Raw genomic sequence first — 27,367 nt, 5'->3', positions numbered from 1 at the left:
CTTATATTTTGTTAAAGTGTTAAAATGGTTAAAATTTTGCAGCAATTTATTTTTTTTTAAAGAAATTTCTAAATCTATGGACCTATTATGTTTTGGTGTGGCTTTTAGGTATCCACATACTGGGGAAAATCCCTAAAAGTGATACTATTTTTTAAAAAATGCACCTGACAATTTATTCTAAACTGCTTTTTTAAATTTGTTAGCCCCTTAGGTGTTTCAGAAGAATTAATGCAAAGTGAAATAAACTAAACAAAATCATTTTTTCCACTAAAATATTTATATAGCACTAAATTTGGCATTTCATCAAAGGGTAATAGGAGAAAGTGAATCCCACAATTTGTTATGCAAGTTCTTTCAAACATTCCTACATCCCATATGGGGACATAAACAGCTATATGAGCACACCTAAAAGCTCAGAGGACAAAAAGTGCTATTTGATGCAGATATCATGTTTTATTTGAAGTGCCCCTGTGGTGCCAAACAGCAGAAATGCCCATCTAGGCATAAGATTATTATTTTGAACAAACAGGTGCTTTTCAGGATTTTATAAGAGGGCTGTGAAAATGAAGGATTATGGGTTTTTTTCAGTAAAATGTTTCTGCCCCAATGAGCAGAAAAATAAAAAGTGTAAGGCCTAAGACACACGGCATGAAAATCGGAGAGAGTGGAAAGCGATAAAACATCGCATTCCACTCGGACCAATATTAGCCTATGTGACAGCACACATGAGCGATTATTTTCTCAGCCCTAATCGGACCGATAAAATAGTCGCAGCATGCTGCGGTTGCAATGCGAGACTCTTTCTCTCGCACCCATTCAAGTCTATGGGGCAAGAGAAAAATCGCACTGCACTCGCATTACACCGGTGTAATGTGAGGACAGTGCGATTCTCACATCAGCCAGCAACGGAGGAGAAAGGGAGATAAATCCCTCCCTGCCCTCCGCAGTGTCGACCCTCTCCTCCGCAGCGCCGGCCCTCCCCTCCGCAGCGCCAGCCCGCCCCTCCTCAGTGTCGGCCCTCCCTCCGCAGCTGTGGTCTGATCGCACAATCGCACCTTAGTCGCAATGACACTCGCATGACACTCAGTTCCCGCTGTGCTTCCAGCGTGAGCCGAGTGTCATGCGAGGATCGCAGTAGTCCCCCGTGTGGCCCCGGCCTACCTCCCCTGCTCATGTGGATTTTAAAGGGAAATTCAATTTGCTAAAAAGTTGAATGTCCCTTATTGTGTTCTGGGGTCAGCTCCTCCTGCGGCTATTAACCTGTTAAATGCGCTGTCAATTTTTGATAGTGGCATTTAACACACACTGATGGGGCTCACTGTTCTGACCCATCATCAGCGCTTCCGTGAAGGACTGTCAAAACAGCAAGGCATCTGCTTTAAATCTGTGCCTTTCATCATAGTACTCCTGTGAAAACAAGTCTGTGATTGAGGTCACACGAGCATATAAAAAAAAAATCGGTCCCATTCTCATCCAGAAAAATGGGACATGTGCTGGATGGACATCCATGTGCTGTCTATATGCAATCAATTTTTTTACTCAGCAGCTATTAATCTTTTACACAACCATTTCCAGTTTCCCGTCTTACAGAATTGTAATGTATCTGTAAAAATAATGGTCCACGTGGCATCTATTTTTTTTTTCTCACGCTGTACCGATTTCAAAGTTAAATTGCAGCATGAAGTGATTTTTTTCTCATGCTGAATACCGCTGAGAAAAACCACGCAAATCTGCACTGCGTCATTGAATAATAATGGTTCAATGAAAAACATTGCTGTAGCACTGCTGTGCTTAGCACAAGCGATCAGATCATTGCAGGTCCAATTTATCTAAAAGGACTATTACAGTGAAAAGTACAAAAAAAGTTATAAAAATATATAAAAGTTCAAATCACCCACATTTTACCACATTAAAAATGAGCCCCTTCACGACTTTTGACACACACGTTCATGTCCTTGCCTTTGATGTGGGCTCGCACAGCGAGCAAAACAGCAAAACATTTTTTATTGAATTAAAAAACTATACATATTACGCAACTATCTACTTGTACTGACCTGGGGAACCATACCGCTGGGTCAGTTGTACCATACTGAACATGGCAAATAAAAAAAACCAAAAAAACACCATTGTGGATTGCACTTTTTCTGCAATATCAACACATAATGGTAAAATGAATGGTGTTATTCAAAAGTATAACTCATTCTACAAAAAAATAAGCTCTAATATGGCTTTATCAACGGAAAAATAAAATAACTTATGTCTCTTGGTGCAAAAGTCAAACAATCACCCTGCCGTTACATATATTAATAAATGCATACTTCTAATAAGATCGTGACTTTATTTTTTAAGGGTCTGTGACCCTTAAAATGAGGTCTCATTCAGAAAACAAAGGTTTTTTTATGTACGCAAAAAAAAATGGTTCAAATGTCATCAGTGGTTTGGATCAGAGTTTTATTAGTGCTTGGTCCATATCAGTTTTTCCATCAGTGCTTCATTAAGGATTTCCACACATGGAAAAATAAAAAAAATTACAATGGTTCTGCTATCCATATCCATGTTAAAAGGAATCTGTCAGTAGGTTTTTGCTATGTAAGCTGAAGTCAGCATACTGTAAGGGTTAATACAGAAAATTCAGGCATGCCTGTTTTGTCACAGTCTGATCTTTTGTTTATTTGCTATATTTATTTAAGCAACAGGACCTTTATCATTACAGGACTAGAATCTCACCTGTAGAGAAATCAGACACACGCCCAGACAACTCAGAATCAATTAAGGTAAAATGAATGGTGTCATTCAAAAGTATAACTTGTTCTGAAAAAAATAAGCTCTCACATGACTTTATCAATGGAAAAATAAAAAAACTTATGTCTCTTGGTGCAAAAGTCAAACAATCACCCAGCCCAATCAGAATCAATGTACTATCTCTACTGAGAGCCTGGTGTTGGTGGGGACAGCTCCCTGGGCTCAGCTACATGACTCAAGCTAAAAATTCAGATTGTGTCAGAACGGTTGCAGCCAGTATTGTATATGATACACTATTGGATTAAGAATTTCCTTGCTAGTCACAGATGAGGTAGCAAAAACCTGCTGACAGATTCTCTTAAATCATTAACAGTACACAAACTGTGCACTGACATCATTCGTACGCTGCCCATGATTTTAACAGACCCATAGACTCCTATTGTTGATTTTCATCCATGAACAGTGTCTCTGATTTTTTTTTGTGGACATACAGTCTGCAAAATAACAGGAACATATGAACAGCTCCATATACTATGTTCTAGCCATGAAAATTACGGATAAAATACATATGTGCAAATTGGACTTTTGAAAGGCCTAAAATGTTCTCAGTGGTGTATGTAAAATCTAAATTTATTTCTCAAGCTTATTTTATTGATGAACAGGTCATCAATATTAGATCGGTGAGAGTCCGACGCAAGACAACTTCACCGATCAGTTGCTTTTTGGGGGGGTTTTAAGCTCTGACTCTGTTGAGATATGAATGAACCCAAAAAAACCACAACTCTTTTCACTTTAACAGGAACCGAGTTTCAGCAGTTGAGAAGGTCATTATGCGGTGCTGTTTGGCTACCAATTTGACATTAATCCAGAGCGTCGTGACATTTACATTAATGGACAAGTGAGTAGTTGTATGTTTAATTTGTTTATTAACATTTTTGTGTTACAGTTCCGAAATGCAAATATATACCAAAACTAGAATAAGTTCCTTCTGCAGTTTGGAAATGTGAACATATGTAAATAAGGCATTTAGGATTTGCATTTCCTATTACTTGCACACTGCTACGTGTGTTCACTATGATACCGAACAATAACTTCTTTTACCTTTTAAATTGTAGAGAACATATTTAGATGGATCACTGGGAAAAAGCGTCCAATATGTTGACAGATGGATCTTAAAGGTTTGATGCATTGTGCGAGATAACTATCATATGTGGTATACCCCTGCACATAAGAGCAGATTTCAATTATAACAATTCATAAGTCACTGTTACAAAGCTGGGCTCAGCCATTCTCGGCACTAGAGAGATGTAATAACATTCAGCAGTGGTTATTTAATGGCAGTCCCATCATGTTCTCCATCAGTGTATCATTTGTACCTCTATATACGGCAGTAAAACGAAAAGTAATTAATGGTTTGATCGAAATATTTTTTTCCCCAGAGAGAAAAGTAAATATCTGCCTTTCCAACATGTTGTGTAGAAAACGAACATTTTTCATCTATTTTTAGTTTCCTGGGAAACCAAAAAATTCTGTATGTTTACACAGCTTGTGTAATGGAGATGATAGAAATAATTTCAGTGGCAAAGTTTTACTGCAAATAACATATTAAGCTTTAGTATGTCAGTCTGTTCTCAAGTCATAGAGCAGACCAGATGTCCAATATTGCTACTCATTAGCGATGAGCTTTCAAAATTCAGAATCGCTGCATTTTTCAAAAATATTTGATTTGCGGTGAATAAATGAGAGCAAATTTCCATACTTGAACGCATGTAATTCCTCAGAAAGAACATGTGGGGGAGAGGAAAGAGAGCATCCCGCTGATCATTAGAGCATACACACTAAACTAGAAAGACATACCCAGTGACTCTGAAGGTGGAAAACAACACTGCCATAAAAACTGCGCTCCACTGAGAACTGCTCAGCTGTGATGGCCCTGTATTGACCACAACTGTGCAAGGTAATTCGTAAAATAAGTGTCATAATGTCATTCTTTTTGGTGATCAATTTTACAAACTGCTACTTGGTACCACAATGATCTCTAATCTAGCACTTTCATATGAAAATAGCTACATGAGCTTACTTGAGGATGAACATGTGTACACTTATGATCTATTTAGGCAATTTGCCACTTACTGGCATCAATACATAGATGACATCTTTTGCATATGGCATAGCCCTGAGGAGTCCCTCACTTCTTTTGTGTCATCCTAAATTTATGTACAACCAACTCTGAAATTTACATTGCATTTACACAAACACCAAATTAACATTCTCAATATATTGATTACCAACAATGTACAGAGCATACTCTCTACAGACATATATTATTATATATACTGTTACAGTGTTTCAGTTGACACTCTAAAGCCACAAAAAAATAATTGTCCTGATCACAATTTCACAAATTCCATAAGATAGTATTAGACTCAACTCCCAGAACTAAGAGACTTAACGAGACGGTAAAAACATTTTGTGAAAGGAGCTACCACACACAGTTACTTGACAAAGGAATTACTACCATTGTACAACATTGAGATGATGGCAAAACTGCAAGATTGCCTTTTGTACAAACATCACATTTTCATCCAACACATCATCAGTAAACATTGGTCACTTTTACATAGAGCCTATCCACAAATACCAGAATTTCAGGGTCCCCCCCATTATGTGTCTAAGAGACCTTAAAATATCAGTGACCTCCTTGGGAGAGGAGATATAGGGACCCTTAAAAACAAACTAGAGCAAATATTTCTAGCAAATAAGCACAATTGCTCATTCCCTTTTGCCCACTCCATGTGCGTCAGTGACTGGATACCACACCCCTCATAATACACTCAGCATCCTCACAGGATGCTGCCTAACACTTCCTAGTCTGCCGTACAGCAATGTTAAGCGGGCTTTACACGCTGTGATCTCGCTAGCGAGATCGCAAGCGATCGTTCCCGCCCCCGTCGGTTGTGTGACACGGGCATATCACTGCCCGTCACGCACAACCTCACTTATCCCCATCACACGGACTTACTTGTCCTGCGACATCGCTCTGGCCGGCGAACCGCCTCCTTCCTAAGGGGGCGGGTCGTGCGGCGTCACAGCAACGTCACAAGGCAGGTGACCAATAGAAGCGGAGGGGCGGAGATGAGCGGGACGTAAACATCCTGCCCCCCTCCTTCCTTCCACATTGGCGGTGGAGGCAGGTAAGGAGATGTTCGTCGCTCCTGCGGTGTCACACATAGCGTTGTGAGGTGCTGCAGGAACGAGGAACAACATCGCTAATGAGAGGAAAACGATTTTTTGTTTTAGGACGACCTCTCCTCGGCAAATGATTTTGGGCGCTTTTGCGATCGTTTAAGGTCGCACATAAGTGTCACACACTATGATATCGTTAATGACGCTGGATGTGCGTCACAAACACCGTGACCCCGACGATAATTCATTAACAATATCGTAGCATGTAAAGCCCGTTTTACACCTCGCCGCCCTCACTTGCGTAAGTATGATGCTTAAACAACTTTCGGTCCTTCTAAACATCACTCCACCATGCTCCTTATACATGCCAAGTGCTGTATAACACCATCTGAAATTCTTAAACTATAAGGAGACTTCAATAGATCAGTACCTCCATAGGTCTTCTTCATTGTGCTTTGTCCGCCTCTATATACCTTATTCCCATAGCATTTTAGCTTCCTTCAGTGCCTGTACCACTGCCAGTGTACCGCCACTCTCTGCCACACATAGACAAATGCTAACATCCAACAGTCTTAAGGAGAAGCCACATGTCAAGGTGAATTTCTTTGTGAATTAGGTACCAACTTTACAATACCAAGAAATATTGTTAGTGGTTTAGTGTTTATGTAGTTCCTCTACTGTTTATAATTACTTGGTAACTATTTTTAGACTAGCCAAAATGTCAGGATGGTCTACATGTGACTGGAATAAATGGGGAGCTGGCTATTGAAGATGGCTGGACTCCCCATAGGAAAGTCAGAATTAGTTTGTTACCATCTCTGTCTTCCTAATCACTGTGTATACAGCAATGAACAGACAATGTGTAAACAGTTCAGAAAGCAGAAACATTAGTTTCTCATTCTGTCTTAGAAATGACAAGATCACTGGGTGATGAGAGGCAGAAGGAGATGCTGAGTCTTAGCAGAATCAGATCAGTTCTGAAATCCAAATTGTGGATTCCAGCCCTGCCACAGTAGAAAAAAATAACACATGTCCTGTGTATAGAAGTGATTCTACAGAAAGGAGAACGCAATGTAACATGTATTTTAATTGTCCTTTGTGGTTGTAAAAAACAAACTACAAAAAAGTGAAAAACACATTTCCTTTTTCGTCTTTATATTTTCCTATAGATTTTTTGCAAAGAAATAAAAATAAACATAGGAAAGTAACATAAAATTTAGGCCCAATTTATTACTCAAAAAGAGACAGAAATTATTTGAATAATCAAATTAAATTTTTTTTGGAGCTCTTAAAACCACATTTCCAAAAAAAAAGACTGGCTACGTGAGAATCTAAGAGATATCATGTTATGGTCAATATTAACTAAGTAACCTCTCCATAATTTATGCCAGTATAATTGACAGCCCCCAGTCCTTTCCAGTCATGTCTTAGTTATTTTCACTATATCATTATATTTCGCTTCCAAAATTATCAATTCTAGATCCTCCATCAAGTTAATGAGGCATCTGGCACGTTATGAATTTTCCAAATCTCTATTGCTTTTATCACTATTAACTATTCAGACTTCTCTATCTATTCTCACCCTAGTTTCATTATTTCATTCCTGGTTCCTATCTACAATGTCATCAACTTTATACCATTTTTTTTTACTTTATTTTATTCTTATTAGCGGACTTTAACCTTGGTTGAGTGCAATTGCTAATATAATACACTGCAATACTTTATGTATTGCACTGGCAGACATTAAAAGGGTTGCCCACTACTCGAACAACCTCTTCTCAATCTGAGTGTTTGCCCCCATTAAATTAAAAACACTTACACTCACCTGCTGTGCCACTCCAACAGTGTCAGCACTCGCTCTCTGAAGTTATTACATTTCTTATACGTCAAGAGAAAGTTGCAGCTGGTCGCTCCCTCCCTAGTGATATTTGATACGTCTAAAGTTGGGGGAAGTGAAGCTGATGCTGATTAACAGCAAGGCTTGAGTGATGTAACAATGTCACATGAGTCCAGGGAGAGTGATTGCAGACGCCGCTGGAACAGTGCCCACCCCAGAAGTAAGTATAAGAGCTTTTACTTTAACAGAGGCAAACACTAAAGGCCCCGTGACACGCAGCGATATCGCCAGCGATATTGCTAGCGAGCGTACCCACCCCTGTCGTTTGTGCATCACGGGCAAATCGTTGCCCGTGGCGCACAATATCGTTAGCAGTTGTCACACGGACATACCTGACTATCGACCTGCATCCTCAACAATCAACGATTTTTTGAAAAGGAACGACGTGTCCACGATGGACGATTTGTGAGTATTTTCCATCGTTAACGGTCGCTTGTTGGTGTCACACGCAACGACATCGCTAACGATGCCGGATGTGCATCACGGAATCCGTGACCCCGGCGATATATTGTTAGATACGTCGCTGCGTGTAACGGTGCCTTTAGAGTGAAAAGGGGTTGTCTAAGTAGTGGACAACTCCTTTAAATGAGAGCATTGATCTACAACCTTTGACATTCTAGCGGCTGTGAATCCCCACATGCCCCAACAGATACCTGAAAAATTGGGGTGGTCATGAAATGCTGGAATACCATATTAGTTTCACAACAGCTGGATTGTGTGGAAGGATACGTTCACTATACACCACCTGCTTTACATATCTTTTTCCTCTTAATGAAACATTACACCCTTAGCTGCCTTAGGTTAATGTCAATCTTTAGGTCTCACACCATATGTATTTTATCTATACATTGACTTATGTCTACACCATAATAGGATATCATCTAGGACATTACATCACAGATTTTGGACAGTGAATGATGAGTGGGGTTACCATTTGTGATCCATCACTAGGGTGCCAACCACCACTGGTAGGCACGATTATCCCTAGGGCTAAGTTCTAAGATGTGGTTGTTAAATATGTACACCAGTCACATGCTGCTAAATTTTTATTTGAGTGATTTTCTCATTGACCTACTATAGTTGCCTTTATTAACATGTATCTTTTTCCTGGGACGTTTGACTGGATGTATGTCCTATTAAAATATTAAAAATATAGATAACTAGGGTATACATAGGGCACAGTAGCAGGACCCCACTTGTGCTATATTGTAGGGTGTCAGTTAGGCAGGATCATTTTTAGGGATCACATCTTGGTCTAAAGTAGGGTGATAACCTATATCAATATACTATATCGATGTGTTTATAAATTCTTTTCTATATATTTTTCTTCCTTTTTTATGGGATTTTTAAATATATGACTAATAAAGGTAATTGTTTTAAAAATAAGATTGCACATGTAAATATCTATTTAGGGTCTTGTGCCATTTATGTTTGATTGTTAGGCCCAAGGCTGCCATAGCATCATATTAGCACCCGTAAAAGATATCACGAGGAGCCTATCAGCTGAAAAAGACAGGCCTTTCTCTTTCTAAGGCCTCTTTCACACATTCGTGAAAAATACAGACTATTTCAATGACGTGTTTAAAACACATATATGCCTCCATGTGCCGTGAATTCACAGCACACATGTTCTGCATGTGCTAGCCATGATCTGTGATCCGTTATAGCACATGGAGATAAACTCACCTGTTCCCACGCCTCCTGTCCGTGGTGCTGAATCTCCAGCTCTCCTGTTTCTGGCCACCGCTGTCTCCCCTCTGCAGCTACTGCCGGGTCGGCTGTTCAGTACATAAATGTATATTTACGAGAATACTTAGCCAGGCTGGAAGCAGGAGGCAGCAGCGGCTGAAGACAGCTTCGCTGGAGACGGGTGAGTTTAAAAAGCTTTTTATTTTCAGCGTACGTGTCTTTCTGGTACGTGTTTCATGGATCACACCATTGTGTGGTCTGTGGGACATCAGTGATGCCAGAAAAAAATGGATATGTCTCCGTGCGGAAATCACGGACATGCATGTACGCCGCATGGAGACACAGTCAATGAAAAATCACTCATGTGTGCGTAGACACGTCAGTGATTCTGGTACGTATGTGACAGTTTTTATAAATACCAGAATCACGGACATATGCAGACACATTAAAATCAATGGGTCTGCGCACACATCAGTGATTTTACACTGACCATGTCACTGTGCGGCGCATACGCGTGTCCGTGATTTCCGCACGGAGACATGTCTGCTTTTTCTGGCATTACTGATGTCACACGGAACACACAGTGGTATGTTCCGTGAAACATGTACCAGAAAAACACATACATTTAAAATAAAAAGCTTTTTAAACTCACCTTCGCTCGTGATGCTGTCTATAGCCACTGCTGCCCGGCTAATTATGCTCATGAATATGCAGTTATGCACTGCACAACCGACCCGGAAGTAGCTGCAGAGGGGAGACAGCAGCGGCCGGAGTCAGCATCCGGGAGATATCAGCACCATGGACAGCAGGAGCAGGGACAGGTTAGTTTGTAATACCTGATCTCCATGTGCTATCATGAATCATGGATAGCACATGGAGAATACACGTGTGCCGTGTGGAGGGACATATGCATTTTAACATGTCAGTGAAAAATGTCTGTGTTTTTCACTGATGTGTGAAAGAGGCCTAATGCAGTAAAACTACAGGGATTAAAGTTCCCAATGATTCCTGCAGTTTCAGCTGGAGACCATCTATGTATATCAGCTGGATTTCGGACCTCAGTGGTACGGTGGTAATACTCGTTATAAGAGCATGACGTGTTTATCTTTAATAGTATAGCAATTAACCTATATATATCAGAAATCATAATGAGTTAATAAACAAGGTAGAAGGTATTAAGTTCTATTTAACAGCTTGATAAAAAAACACCATCATATGCACTTGTATCTATGACAATGAGATCCGAAAATGTATCACACTTTCTCTACAGTTAAACACATATAGGGAAGAGATCCATGTTACCATAGTGACGGAACAGATTTTTTAAAATTAGCATCGAAAAGAATTTTATATAGCTGGAAGGTTAAGACTTTTTTGCTCAAAAAATGCAACAGATATGAAGAACAAACTCTTAGCATCAAACACATGTACCAATTTGTACTTCATAGGAGGCACTTGGTATCATTTTATGCTTGCAAATTTTTAACTTTAGACTTCAAGAATCCATTACATACCTGTCCAGTGAAATGCAGCAGAGATGAAGTATGGAAGCTGTTGTCAGAAGAACATCAAGGGATGTACGTACCAGACAAAACATCTCCCCATAAATCCACTTGTCTTGTACTAACTCTATGGCTCCAAATGGCATAACCAGTACTGATACCAGTAAGTCAGCAAAGGCGAGTGACACAATGAAGTAATTGGTCTTGATTTTCCTGTAAATAAATTGCAAGAACCATCACAAAAATGCACTGGTGTTGCTATAACGTCATGCAGTAGTGATGTTCAGTCCTCATTGTTCACATTTTTTATAAAAATAATACATGAATCTTTTAAAAGGCTGTCTGGCATCAAACCAAAGCCAAGGTGGCTTATCCTGTAAAATAGCAAACCAAGCTGGACTTGCATATCATTGCCCTTGAAGCGCCAGCCATTTGGTTGCTCCCTGACGGATTTGCTGATAAAGCCTCAGAATTAACTTACCATGAAGAGCACATGGCAAGTGCAGTGAATCTTTGGGTCTAGGTATATGGGACAAGACCCCTGAGCCCAGTGACTGGCTGCAGGTAGAAGTCTCGTACCATACAGATGACACTGCAATAGCAAAAGCAGCCACAACATTGGTTTTCAAATGGTTATTCTCAGAATTGCATTACTTTTCACAAAGCACATTAAATGCATACTTTTTGTTAACATACAGACTGAGCCCAAAATAAAGTTTCTTGTTTGTGCCTTTGTGCTTTTTTTCATCTCTATCTGCCCTTCGGTGTATTCAGGTTCACATAGCAGAATGGTCGTTTCAATTTTTATTTACAAAAAATACATTTCCCCGCAGCACTTGCTTATCTTCAGTGCTGCAGACCCCACCCATATGCTCCCAACTATCCCTACTCCCTGAATTATCATCAAGGTAATCTAAGTATACAATTCACCTTAGCTTCTATGCAATTTTTACTCCTGTTCAGTAACTTACCTAACCAATTTTATCTTCTGCCATCAATACCAGTATATCTGCCTCTGTGGTTTTATATTTTTAGCTTTATATAAAAGACCTCAACTCTCCTACCCTCTTTAATGTCGGTAATGCAGAGCTGGGTTTGCTACTGACAGATGAATTCTGTGAAAAGTGCAAATGCTGCTCTAATGATTCATACAGCAGAAGCTTTGTTAAGCCTCGCTCCCACTAGTGTATAAAAATCGCTCTGAAACTCATCTCAAAAAGTCGGATGACTGTCATGCACATGTTTTTGCATATATCATGCAAGTGCTGTGTGTGTGATTTTTCATGCCTAGCATCCGTATGACATACAAATGCCATTGATTTACAATGCGTTTTTAACATCAGAATATTCTTTGTACATTGCCTGACGCCATCTGTCAAGCATGGTGGAAGTAATGTAGTGGTCTGGTGTTGCTTTGGTGCTGGTAAAGTGGCAGATTTGTGCAATGTAAAAGGGATTTTGAATAAGGAAGGCTATCACTCCATTTTGCAATGCCATGCCATACCCTGTGGACAGCGCTTGATTGAAGCCAATTTCATCCTACAACAGGACAATGACCCAAAGCACACCTCCAAGTTATGCATGAACTACTTAGGGAAGAAGCAGGCAGCTGGTATTCTATCTGTAATGGAGTGGCCAGCCCAGTCACCAGATCTCAACCCTATTGAGCTGTTGTGGGAGCAGATTGACTGTATGGTATGCAAAAAGTGCCCATCAAGCCAATCCAACTTATGGGAGGAGCTTCTGGAAGCATGGGGTGAAATATCTCCAGATTATATAATCAAATTAACAGCTAGAATGTCAAAGGGAGCATTCTTTGACAAAAGCAAAGTTTGAAGGAGAAAATTATTATTTCAAATAAAAAAAAAATCATTATTTCTAACTTAGTCAATGTCTGGACTCTAATTTCTGTTCATTATGCAACTCATTTGATAAATAAAAGTATGATTTTTCATGGAAAAGACAAACTTGTGTGGGTGACCGAAACTTTTGAATTGCAGTGTATATGTGACACAAGAATAAAGTAGGTGATTATTTTCAGTGACTCACAGTTATCTCTGTACTCTCATAAAGGAAAGGCTGCCAATCATTAAATCACTCAACCCATTGGACTCAATATAAAGATCGCCCCAGATACTGCAGTTGAGATGTGCTCTTAAGGAGGTGTAACATCGTGCAGTCAATCACATATCTTTTGAATGGCATTGATCCAACCGTTTCATCTGGCCTTTAACTATTGTATTTGGTTGACCCAATCCAATAAAGTATATCTCTAAATGTCAATCCTCTAAATCCCTAATAGCTGTTATGACAAAGCATAAAGTTACCCAAGCGTCTTTCACCTTGGCTGACGCACCACATATCACAAAGACTGACATTGAATATGCTGGGTTCCAAATATCACACATTCTACAATAGTTGGAAGCCTTATTCTGTTTCATTGATGCAAAATGTATTTTTGTTAGTATCTTGATGTCACTGTAGAATTACAGTGTTCTGTTGATTGTATTAGTTTTAATTTTAAGGGTGGAAGATGCATCATTACATATCTCCATTTCCTTAAAAGGGTACTCCAGAGTGATAACAAATTCTTCTACTGTCCCTGCCTTCATAAACTATAAAGATGAGATGGACAGTTCAGTTCTATTATCCTTACATACCTGTAATTTAGTGTTACCCGACAGACGCTCTGTCTGCTCCACACTCCCCTCTGGGTCGGTACATCCCACATGAGGGGGGGCTTCTCCATTCTGTTGGTAACAGCCATCCCTTTTGATAATAGCTGCTTCTGTCCATGACAGAGGTTGTAGCAGGAGGGGATCTGGATGGAAGCAGCTATTATCAGGGGACTATAAGATCCAACAGGTCATCGGTACTCCACTCTCAGTTTTGGTGCACATGAAAATAAGCAGCATAAGATCAAGGAACTCCCGAAACTCACATGTATCTTAGAACTTGATTGATCATTTCTTTTATTCAACATCTGAACATTGCAGGTCCTCCAAAGGATTCAATAGAAGTAAAACAATGAATACATGAATGCAACATATAGTAAATACTAAGAAAGTGACATCATTGAATCATCAGTGGTAATTTTACATCTGAACAACGAGCTACATATTTCAAAAGTAAATGCAGTAAATATATAATTAAATAACAATAAAAAAGCATTCCCATGGATAACCACAAAAGAGAAATTACAGCAAGTTTAATACATCTGAAGTAACATAACATTAAATTACAAAAAACACAACCAAATTATAAAAATCCTTTACAAAATAACACATTAATTCAATATGTTCACATAATTATTATAGAAATGATATACACAAATCAATTTAAATGATGGAAAATACATACGGTAATTAGATATTTTTAATAACAAAGTATCCCCTACCACTCTCATAATAATTTATTACATCTATATATTTAGAATCCCAATGAAAATATAAATTATAGGTAGGTGACAGATGAAATATATAGAATAGAGCTGGATTACAGATAAATGTACTACCGTAATATAAATCCATTTAAGGAATATAAAATATAAAGAAATTAGTAACCATCCATAAAATTTCAATACAATAATATGTTATATTAGAACCCAATGTTTTACTATAACAGTTTGATGTCTTTTATTTCATGTATACTTCTTAATTAACATATCTATTCAGAATAACATCTCCAAGGATGTTTGTGACATAACTCTTGTCTCATTATTAAAACTAAACATTCCTGTGAAATTTAGAAGAGAAATAAAAGGAAAGTCAGTTTATTAAGTTCATGCTCACTATTTCAGACCCTTTCTGTACAAGGTTTCTAATGTGTGGATTCAGAATGCTTCCATATGGAGAAGCCTTTTCTTAATACTGCCACCTCTTCTAGATCACATATGTCAAACTCTGGCCCTCAGGCAAAATTTGGTCAACATGGTGAGTATATTTGGCCCATGACGCCAGTGGGTCCGATATGGAACCATACTTTACATACCCTAACATGCACTTTTTTCCCCCAAATTTAGGAGTAAAGTGGGAGCTGCATATTATAGACCAGATGTAGTGTACGCTGGGGGTTGGCGGCGGTGGATCATGAGTATGAGGCAGGAGGGCAGTCACATGTGTCCGCTAGGTAAGAAATAAATATTCACTGCTCCCCACACCCATAATCCCACCCACCTATCGGCAATGAAGCTGGTGCCAAGAGGTGGGCGGGATTATGGGCATGGGGAGCATTAAATATTCATTTTGTATTAAGACAAGGCAGGAACAGGGTGGCAGCCGCAGAAGGTCTGTAAGCGCTACCGCAGTCTTGCTTGCCTTTTCGCAACTTCTCTTAGTACTAAGGTTCTCTGTGTTGCCCATTTGATTTTTTCCTGGCTCTGCCATAATCACTGCAGCCGTTCTATAGATAGGAAAAAGTGGAAGACCTCCCATCCAGAGCATGAACTGCAGTGATGTAATGATGAGGCAGGATCAGAAGGAAAGCATGCTGTGCTGTTCTGTTCTGCCCAGGCCCTGTCTCTTCATTACATCACTGCAGCTCATAATCTGGACCACCCACTTCCTCCTACCTATAGCACAGCTGCAGTGATTAAAGCAGAGCCAGGGAGAAGTAAAACGTGCCACACGGATAAATGTACCACTTAAAAAAACTGAGAAGAGGCAAGCATTAAGTTTTAATAAAAATAAAGGAGTAAATTAAAGCACTGTACCACTCCTATGGTGAACTATAACTCCCCGTATGCCATAGTATCTGCAGGACATGTTGGGAAGTATAGTTCTCCTCAAAGGCAAAAGGATAATGGTCAACCACTCGACATGAATGGCACCTATGGGATCTTAGATGGAACCTGTCTGCTGATACAGGTTGCCCAATCCACAGGCAGCGTGTATCAGGTACTGTCTGTATGACTTAAGCCATGTATATTTGTAGCTTTACGCTTTAACATTTCAGAGAAAAACATGCTGTAATTTGGAAGCCACTGGTACCAAGCCGTAGTGGAGACTAGTCGGGCAGGTGTGTCTCCAGCAACTTCTACCCATCCACTCCGATTGAGTGACAATTTTCTTCCTGCATCCATGTACAGAAAGAGACCTGTCAGTCATTGTGAGCAGGAGAGGAGAAGCCAATGTACAATATTTTTATCTCTAAATTGACGCAGCATTTCAGAGTGAAACATATCTGGCTTAGATATTCTACCACATTTTTTGCTTAGAATTTTTTGCCTCCTGGTTCTTGTAGTCTGCCCGTACAGGATATGTATTGGGTAACTATCGCGACGATGGAGGAAGTGCCGTTGTCAGCCGCTTCCGCTGGCAGTGGAAATGCCGGCATCGGTCGCGATGGTTACCTGATACACATCCTGTGCGGGCGGACTACAAGAACCAGGAGGCCGGAGAGGGAACGGAAGGTAAGGTGAGCATAATATGTGTGTGTTTGTGCGTGTTTGTGCGTGTGTGGAATGGCACAATAGGGGACCAGGGTGGGACATTGAACAAGTTGTGGAACGAATTGTCTGAGCTTCCATTATTTCCTATGGTAAATTTTGCTTTGCTAGACGAGTAACTTGGTTTACAAGCACACTCCCAGAACGGATTGTTCTCGTAAACCAAGGTTCCACTGTAATCACAAACAACTGATATTCCAGTCAAACTGTCTTGCAAATTTTCCTGTACATTATATTGGATTGTGTAGCTTCTGTAAGTATATGTAAAGGATAACCTCTGGTCTTCCATCTAATTTAATCTTTGTTCACAGTGAGTAGAGTGCAAAGCAATTATTTTTATTCTTTTAAATTGTGATTTAGGGATCACTCGTTTTGTTGAGTAAGGGTGTGCGCTTGAGAAATGAAGAATACTAGTTTTGTCTGTGTATAATGTAGATAATGTCTCCTCTATATTCTTAATTACCATAGTTTAAAATAAAAACCTCTCTTGATTTTGATTATAACATATAGTAAATTTAAGCTCATCCCAAATGTTATTAGTGAAGTCTATGAATTATCATAAAGAGTTCATTGGCCGCTACCATATGCAAAAAATGTCATCTATAAATCTATACCAGGGTTTCGCAAGTTGAATAAATAACTGATGAATATACAGTATATAAAAGGAATTTCAAAATGTGCCATAAATCCATTTGCATATGGGGGACCTTCTTTTTGTTATTTTTTTTAATTAATTATACATTTGTTAAGTGTCCTTTTGAAAGTTTGAGATACATTACTCAATGTTCAGATGTATAATTAATAGTGACGAGCTAGCATGATTGCCACTGCTCACTAGTTTTTCAAGAATCAGAGTTTAAAAATGATTGCGTTTCCCATCGACTTCCATTATCCTCGGTGCTCGCGTCGTGCCAAAGCATCCCGGCTCTCAATCAAGTAAAGAGCTGTGGCAAGCATGCTCACTTATCACTAATAATTAACACTGATGATTTAATCATGTCATTTCCTTGGAATTTACTATATGTTGACGTCATGTATTCATTTTTTTCACTCTCTGGAGGAGCTGAAACATTTAGATATTGAATAAAAGAATTAATCAATTTCTACAATACATGTGAGTGTTAGGCGTTCTTTGTTCTTATGCTGCTTATTTAGATGTGCACCATGACTGAGAGTGGAGTGCCGATCACCTGTTGGATCTTATAGTATTGTTGGATATATGCACCCACCTATTTTCAGATGGTGGTAATCAGCATCACGTTCAGTGAGAAAGAAGTTACACGGATTACTACACAGGGTACAACCTGTCTTCATGTACCCATGACTGACTTTAAAAGATGGGACTTTGAAAAGGAATCCAGAAGGTTAGTCTCCTATGAACTATGCACCACAACATTAGCGGAATATTACATTACCAAAAGATCCCTTGAGGACTGAGGGTTAATTTGAGACCCATCCAGATGACCAAATCTTTTGTGATGCATTTGAGCAGATTCTAAACAAGTGCTCTCTGGATTTAATCCTATTTACTGTGGATAGGCTACAAAAGACAATTGAAGATATTAATATAAAAATTGATAATTTTGACCAACTACAATCTTCAGTCCAAGTCTGAGGACTTTGTCATACTTAAAATATTCATTAACAGTTCCTTGGAAACATACCAGAAGGAAGCACAAGAAGGGAAATGTCAAAAGTTTACAATTGATACAGAAGATTATTTGTCTAACAAAGTTAATAGATGGCGAGATCCTTTCCTCAGATTTGGAACAGGTGCAAAACAAAGAAAACAAGGGAATTATCATTCCTTGGATTCCACCAGTGATTATTCAGGATCAGGGAGAGAACAACGTTTTTCTTCAAGGAGAGGAATGGGACACTAACCAACAAAACGAGATGGGCAGAGCGACACCACAAATGTTTATATGGAACATGAGATTGAAACCTCATTATCATAATGCATCCGATTTTACATCTGTTGTACTGATTGAGGGTTGTTAAATGTTTAAACTGAAGCATTTAGGTTAAGCCCCATCGGGAACTATGACGTACCTTGTATGTCATGGTTGGGAAGTGGTTCCTGATATATGACATTTGGGGTATGTCATGGCTTTAATGTGCCACTGTGACTGAAGTGACGGTGATCGCTTGAAGTACCTGCTCTTTCTGATAGCAGGGCAATGGGAATCGTTGCCATAAGGGTTTTTGCCAGTGTGATGCCCTGGACTAGCCAGGTCGTCCCAGGTAGCCCCATGCATCCCCCCCCCCGCTTAGTAAGGTGATAGCAGCCAAACTTCAAAACCTTTGTCACCTCCCTCCGGGTTTGATTGATGTTCACACCAGGGGGATGGAGCCAGGCGGTTGGCTCCGCCCACCGAGGAGTTCACAGGCCCGGAGGCGGGAAAACAGTTAGTGAGTGAGAGTTGAGCTTTGACAGTGGAGTGAAGTGGAGTCAAGTTCAAGGGCAGACCTGTGCTCAGGCCTGCCAAAGCCTACACCAGGTGTCTGGGTTGGAGCCCAGTCACCTCTGGCAAAGAGGCAGAAGGTGGTGGCCGCCTGCAGGAGCTGGGATTACAGCCAGTGGAACCGTATGGACCGGGGACGGGCGGTGGCCTGCCGGTACCGAACCAGGGAACCGATTGGAAACTGGAGCACCAAGAGGGGTACTCAGACCCAGTACGAGGCCCAGAAACAACTGGGCTGAGTCAAATCAACTGATTGAGGACTGGACTTTAGGACCTTTCCCACCTAAGACCCGACTGAAGACAACAGCCCAACCATAGGGGTAAAGCCACCGCCCAGGCATAGAGACCCGAGGGGCCAGCATCTGCGGGCAAAGAGGGCTCTCCCGACATGTAACAAGCCGGGGAGCAGACTACCGTTGCTTAGGCATAAGAGTCGTGATTTATTACACAAGAGAGGTGCAGGAGAAGGGCGGAAACCACCAACCTGTTAAGGGGGAAACTGCAGACGGCTGCGGGCACCGTTCACCATCTTGTTTGGTTTACCAGAGACTCCAGAGTGTTTATCATGGTGAGTACACCAGTGCTTTCTGGCCGCGCACCGCGCAGCACCGCACCGACACACCAGCCCGCATCCATCCCCTCGCCTCAGCACCTCCCTCGGGCCCCCGAGACCATCATCCCCCTACCCACAGAGGGGTTCAACACCAAGCTGCGCAACACCGTCCCCGGGAGCCTAGTCAACGGCAGCGGTGATGTCCATCTATTCACCACAACCCGTGGGTGGCGTCACGAACTTAAATCCCTTGCAAACCACCGCGGCTCCGGCCATGGACCTCCCCACCGAAGTCCCTACGTGTAGCGCCAACCTCCTTTCAGAGCGACGTGACCCTCGGGTCCGTGGAGAGCTCGAGCCACCCACCGACGAGCTCGGATCTGAGTGGCTCGGCAGCCGGCCGAGCCCCGGGGCGGTACACTAGCCCCCCACAACTAGGTTCGCTATGATGGGCTGGTCAATTCTAAACAGCCATTGATTATTTTAAAGAGGATAGGGTGCACAGCAATATATATGTCGCGGGAGGGGAGGGAACGCTGCCCTCACCCACTGCTCGGGTCCGGCTGCTGCTGCTCGCTCGGTCGGTGGCTCGAGCGGTGGGCCGGATCCCGGGGACTCGAGCGGCGCTCCTCGCCCGTGAGTGAAAGGGGGGTGGTTTTTTGGTTTAGGGATATTGTCCGTGACGCCACCCACGGTTGTGGTGAGGTTGTGACACCACCGCTGCTCTGGACGGGGATCCTGGGAGCGATGACAGGGAGCAGCTTAGATGTTGTTTTTCCCCTCCGTGGGTAGGGGGGTTGGTTGTCCCGGGGCCCGGTGAGGTGGGAATGGCGGGCGGGTTATGGGGCCTGGTGAGGTGCAGGGTCGCGGGGGCAGCACTGTGCCGCATGGTACGGTGGTACTCACTCAGCCAATGACAAATGCAAAGTCTCCGGTAAAACAAACGGCTGGATGGACGGGTCCCACAGACGGCTGCGGTAGCTCTCCCGGTAGGTTGGTGGTGACTGCCCTCCCTGCACCTGTGTTGTGTTCACGGTTCCAATGGCTTCCCACCGGTAACCCGCTCCCCAGCTTGGATGGAGGCTGAGGGAGCCCCTTTTTCCCGCAGGCTCTGGGCCTGGGAACTGTAGCCTTGGCGGTGACTGTATTTCCCTTCACGGTTTGAGCTGTTGCCTTCAATCGGGTCTTGACTGCTGGGAAACCCCGGAGGTTCCCTTCGCTAACGGATTTGACCGGTTTTACGGCGACTCCTAGTCTGGTCGGGGTCCGTAAGCCCTGCCGAATGGTGCTGGCTTCTCTTTGCTCCCCGATCCGGTACCGTCGGGCCACCGCCCGTCCCCGGTCCTTACGGTTCACTCCAATCAGCCTCTCCTGCAGACGGTCACCACCGTCTGCCAACCTTCCTGTATGTGCCCAGGCCACGCACCCGGACACGGTCAGTCTCCTCTACTGCCACTTCACTCCTTCAACTCCAAAAACTCCAAACTCAACTCAACTGCCTTCCTTTTCCCGCCTCCAGGACTGTGAACTCCTCGGTGGGTGGGGCCAACTGCCTGGCCCACCCCCTGGTGTGGACATCAGCCCCTGGAGGGAGGCAACAAGGATTTTTGTTTGACTTCGGTGTGCCTAGCCGGGGTGTGGGGTGTGTTGTTGTAGTACCTGTGACGTCCTGGCTTGTCCAGGGCGCCACGTATACATAAATAATTCTTAAGGGTGCTGCCACATGCAGTAAGGGGTACTGATTCAAAGAAGGAAAGACACTGCATATAAAGGGCAGCACACCTAGTACATAAATTGGAGGAAGTTTTTTTAGAATTCAAAATTTAAAAACAGTTAAAAACATATATCCACACCAGGATATCTCAAAACCCCACACATTATACACAATTTCAAAACACATGTAGTAGTTGTGTACCCATATGCCTGGGTCAGTGCACCACAACTGTATGTACAGTATCAGAGCAGGAGCTTAGGCTACCATATTACACATTATATGCATACTTTGCTATTATTGTACTAACTAAAGTTTGTGTTTTTGTGTAATATGGTAGCCTAAGCTCCTGCTCTGATATATACAGTTGTGGTGCACTGACCCAGGCATATGGGTACACAACTACTACATGTGTTTTGAAATGTGTTTTTTTTTTTTGTTTTTTTTAAACAACCATTAAAAAGAAGAGTCAAATAAAATAATTTTACAGTTTACTATACTGCATAGAATTACAGTTACTAAATGTTAGTTGTGATTGCTCAGTAATTGTTTTTACCATTGTCCGTTTAGTAAGTTTGCATATTTTTGTTCCCACATTTTTATATTCTCCTTTTAATTTTATTTTTTGTATCTTTTTCTATCTAGATTATTTTCTTATATTGTTTTTTCTTTTCGATTCTAATAAATAAAAAAGGTTACACCAAACACTCACATTCACACACAAACACACAATCGCATAAAATTTGGTTATTTTATACACACACACACACGAAAAATAAAAATGATCTGCCTGTCGCAAAGATGTTATTCAGCCAAGGAGACATACGCCGTCCTTGCCTCCAACACTGAAAGTGAGGAAGAAAATCCCATCTTCCTCTATTTTTCCACTTCCTCTTTTTACTTCAGTGTTGCCAAACTCCCAAGCAAATGCCTGAGGGCAGTAAATGAGCCAGCTCCCACAGTTAGTGACTCCCTAAGGACATCACCCCCTGAATATTATAAGCCCCAGATTGCCTGATTTTGTGGCCCAATCAGTCAGAAATTGACTTTTCAAAGTCTTTTTCTCTGAGAATTTCGTAAATCTTATGGTGGCCGAAACAAATTTATACATTCAACAATTTCTGCCCCAAAATGCCTATTCATCATTTGATAACTGGAACCACATTGATGCAGTAGAAATGATGAAATTTTGGGGCCTTGTTCTTCACATGGGGATAGTGAAGAAGCCAGAAATTCAGCAATATTGAAGTGTTGATGTTTTATATAACACTCCAGTTCTCCGCATGGCTATGACCTGTAAACACTTTGGAGCCATCCACAAATTTTTGTATTTCAGTGCACAGTGTGCTTCCTCAGATGACCCCAACTTTGACTGACTTTTCAAAATTCTGCCAGTCATTGATCACTTCAGCAATAAATTTGCTAAAGTGTATATTTCCCAAAGGGACATCTGCATGAATGAGTCCCTAATATACGTCAAAGGGGAGGCTGAAAATCTAGCATTACCTGCCCAGTTAGAGGGACAGGTACAGAATCAAATCGTACAAGCTGTGCGAGAAGACCTCAGGTTACACCCATAGAATTAGCTATTGTGAAGGGAAAGCCATTTGAATTCAACCTCCTGAATGCTTCCCTGTCCTGGGAGTAAGTGTGAAACTTACCACCTCTAGATAGATAACTTTTATACCATCACCTGAGTCATCAAGTCCTTATCTGCCAAAGCTACAGCAGCATGCAGTACTGTGTGCAAAAAACAGAGAAGACTCCTTAGGACGCTAATTGGGCACTTGCTCAAAAAGGGTGAGAGCAGAGCCCAATGTAGCAACAACCTGTTGCTGGTCAAGTACAAGGGCAAGAGAGATGGCCTTTTCTTGACCAAAATATATGGTTATGGCATCACCTCCATTGCTGGATGAGGTACCTCTACATAGCTCCACAAAACAGACTGTGTTCTGGGGTACAATACAAACATGGCAGGAGTTGAAATCTTTGATCATGTCCTCTAGCCCTAGAGTGCCATGTGCAAAACGATGGTGTGGTACCAAAAACTAAAAATCAGGAAGCAGTGGACCTAAGTTCTTCTTGAATTGAAAAAAGGGTGCCAAGTGTGTTACAGAAGAAGAATTAGAAAAGACATCATTTGGCAATGCAAGACCTGCCCTGACAATTCTGGCCTGTGTATAAATATGTTTCAAAGTCTACCAAACATCCACAGACTACTACATATACGTATTTCTGACTTTAATTTATTGCATGACTTTATATACACTGCACAACTCACATATGCCATCACATTACAAAATGCACATACAAGGAAAACCCTATACCAATTCCAATATAGGGTCACTTCTACTGTTTTGGCTCCTCAAGGGCTCTATGAATGCCTCAAAACACACACAGACTATTCCATCAAAGTCTGTATTTGAAAATGTCAAGCCTTTCTTTCATAGCTTGACAGTGTGTCCACACAGTAGTTTTCCACCACATATTGGGTATCGTTGTACTCAGGAATAATTGCACAACAAATTTATGAAATCAGACAGAACCGGAGCGTTTATAAGCAAATTACAAAAGTTTATTAAAGTTAATTCCATAGCATTATTAAAAACATGAAACAGACAATTTTAAAGGTTTGTGCTGAAAGGGGGAAAGAACACCCATGAAAAGTGGGACTGCAAGGCGAGCTCATAAGTCTATCACAGGTATAGGGTATTTCGTGGCCAAACACGCTCAATTATAAGCTGGAAGTAAGAGGAAAATGTCCCAGAACCTTAGGCCATACACTCACCCATCGTACTTGAGCCTCGCACCTGCGTCTCACTATTCAGAAGGACCCAACCGACGCACGTTTCGCATTGTATATCACAGCTTCCTCAGGGCGGGTTAGAAATCTCAAATCCGAAACCGGAACTTATATATATTTAAAAATTTAGTGGTCCACTTTCTCCTGCTATCCTTGTGAAAATTAGAAAACTTGGGACTAAAGCAACATTGTTGTGGGAAAAATATATATAATTTTGCCATGGATAAACATTGTAAAATTCTATGAAGCCCTTGGGGATTCAAGGTGCTCAACACATCTAGATAAATTTCCTGAGGGGTCTAGTTTCTAAAATGGGGTCACTTGTTGGGGGGTTTCCACTGTTTAGGTACATGAGGGGCTCTCCAAATGCGACATGGCATCCACTAATGATTTCAGACAAGTTTGCGTTCAAAAAGTCATATGGCGCGCCTTCTCTTCAGAGCCTTGCCGTACATCCAAACAATAATTTTCCACCACATATGGAGTATGGTTATGCTCAGGAGATATTGCGCAACAATTTTTTTCTTTTACCCATGTGAAAATAAAAATTTTCAAGCTAAAAGAAAATTTTTGTTAGAAAAATTTAATTTATTATTTTCACGGCTCAACCGTATAATATTCTGTTAAGCTTTATTCAGGTGCTAACACAGATGTATCCGGGGGAGGGGAGGGAAAAGAAGCACACAGGACTATGGCACTGTTTCAGATGAGCTGAAATTTACTATATCTTATAATCAAAATCAAGTGAGTTTTTTTGGACACTATGGTTATTAGGAATATTGAGGAGACATTATCTACAGACCTGTATAAGAAATCCAAAGACAAAAACAGTATTTTTCAATTGTCAAGTGTATACGCTTACTCAAGAAAAAAAGTGATCCCTAACTCATAATATAACAAAGAAAAAAGGTTCACACTGTCTGTGAACAGAGAGTAAATGAGATGGAAGACCAATTCTTATTAAGATGATATAGAAGCTACACGATGAGATATAATGTATATGAAACTTTGAGAGACAATTTGAGTAAAGTGATTTTATTCAATTAATTTACAAGTAAATAATATTAAATGGCATTGGCACATTTTAGTAGTATTCTTTATATAGAATTCTTCATTTCTCAAGCGCACACCCTTACTCAACAAAACAAGGAATCCCTAAGTCACAATTTAAAAGAATAAAAATAATTGTTTCGCACTCTATTCTCTATAAACAAAGATTAAATGAGATGGAAGACCAATTCTTAATAAGAGGTTATCCTTTACATTTACTTACACAAGCTACACAATCCAATATACTGTACATGCAACTTCGCAAGACAGTTTTACTTGAATACCGGTTGTTTGTGATTATATCCAATTAATTTATAAGTAGATTATATTATTAAACAGCATTGGCACAATTTACAAAAGTATCTGGATATTGTGACATTTCAGAGTCTTCCCTTGATATAATGTAAAAAATGACCTACCATCCAAGATAGATTGATTCGGGCACACTTTGGAAGTGCAAAGAAATACAACAACAATCCTTTTTGTCCACAAAAAAAATGGTACCTATCCTTCTCTAGGTTACTTGCAATGCAATGATATAATTAAAGGCAAGTATTTTGTACACCCCCATACAGGCCATTCTTATAGGATAAATGGCTTCTATACATGAGAATCCAGTAATGTTCTATATCTTGTGAATTGTCTATGAAGGCTCCTATGTGTTGCTGAGACTATGCAGCATGTACGGGAACGCATTAATAAACATAAATCTAATATTAGATGTGGAAATTCACTGATGCCACTACCACATCATTTAAAAGAAAAAAAAAACACATTGTATTTCTCAGCTGAAATACCAGGTCATAGGACAAATTATTCCATCAGAACATGTGGCAGTATTAAGAAAATGCTTCTCCCTAGAGAAGCATTCTGGATCCACACTTTACAAACCTTATATCCAAAGGGTCTGAATAGAGAGCATGAACTTAATAGACTGACACCGTTCTAGACTTCACAGGCACGTTGAAATGAAATAATGGGACAATAATATGTTAATAATGAAGTATACATGAAACAGAAGACATCAACAGTTATAGTAAAACATTGGGATCTAAAATAATAATAATAATAATAATAATAATAATAATAATAATAATAATAATAAAAATAATATATTTATTCATTTACATAGACCATTGGTTCCACTGCGATTTGCATACATTGGCAACACTGTCCACATTGGGGCTCACAATCTAAAGTCCCTATTAGTATTATTCTATCAAAACTTTTCAAAACTTTATGTATGGTTAATAATTTCTTGATATTTTATATTCTTTAAATGGATATATATCATATATATATATATATATAATATATATATATATTTCAGGCCTCAAACATAAAGGTAAAAATGTTAATGTTATGGTGAAGAATCAACAACAAGTGGGACACAATTGTGAAGTTGAACGGTATTTATTGCTTATTTTAAACTTGTTTAAAAAATAAAAAATGGAAAATTTGGCCTTGCAATATTATTCGTCCCCTTTACTATCAGTGCAGCAAACTCACTCCAGAAGTTCATTGAGGATCTCTGAATGATCCAATGTTGTCCTAAATGACTGATGGTGATAAATATAATCAACCTGTGTATAATCTAGTCTCCATATAAATACACCTGCTCTGTGATAGTCTCAGTGTCCTGTATAAAGCGCAGATAGCATCATGAAGACCAAGGAACACAACAGACAGGTCCGTGATACTGTTGTAGAGAAGTTTAAAGCCGGATTTGGTTACAAAAAGATTTCCAAAACCTTAAATATCCCAAGAAGCACTGTGCAAGCGATCATATTGAAATGGAAGGAGTATCATACCACTGCAAATCTACCAATACCCGGCTGTCCCTCAAAACTTTCATCTCAAACAAGGAGAAGACTGATCAGAGATGCAGCCAAGAGGCCCATGATCACTTTGGATGAGCTGCAGAGATCTACAGCTGAGGTGGGAAGAGTCTGTTCATAGGACAACAATCAGTCGTACACTGCACAAATCTGGCCTTTATGGAAGAGTGGCAAGAAGAAAGCCATTTCTTAAAGATATCCATAAAAAGTGTAGTTTAAAGTTTGCCACGGGCCACCTGGGAGACACACCACACATGTGGAAGAAGGTGCTCTAGTCAGATGAAAGAAAACCAAACTTTTTGGGCACAATGCCAAACAATATGTTTAGCGTAAAAGCAACACAGCTCATCACCCTGAACACACCATCCCCACTGTCAAACATGGTGGCAGCATCATGGTTTGGGCCTGCTTTTCTTCAGCAGGGATAGGGAAGATGGTTAAAATTGTTGGGAAGATGGATGGAGCCAAATACAGGACCATTCTTG

At 40.6% G+C, this 27,367-nt stretch overlaps 1 protein-coding gene across 2 annotated transcripts in view; it reads right to left on the bottom strand.

Annotated features, from left to right (window-relative positions):
• The window catches only part of HTR4 (5-hydroxytryptamine receptor 4), a 698,746-nt gene that overhangs the window by 284,453 nt on the left and 386,926 nt on the right, over positions 1–27,367 (bottom strand). For both annotated transcript variants that reach the window (XM_075342358.1, XM_075342359.1), the window contains exon 4: positions 11,029–11,229. In XM_075342358.1, coding sequence (XP_075198473.1) covers positions 11,029–11,229 — 201 coding nt within the window. The remainder of the gene's footprint in view (positions 1–11,028; positions 11,230–27,367) is intronic.

The sequence above is a fragment of the Anomaloglossus baeobatrachus genome, chromosome 4, assembly GCF_048569485.1.
Source record: "Anomaloglossus baeobatrachus isolate aAnoBae1 chromosome 4, aAnoBae1.hap1, whole genome shotgun sequence".
Taxonomy (NCBI): Eukaryota; Metazoa; Chordata; class Amphibia; order Anura; family Aromobatidae; genus Anomaloglossus; species Anomaloglossus baeobatrachus.
Note: the sequence above shows the minus strand (reverse complement) of the source record. Positions and strands in the feature narration are given on the sequence as shown.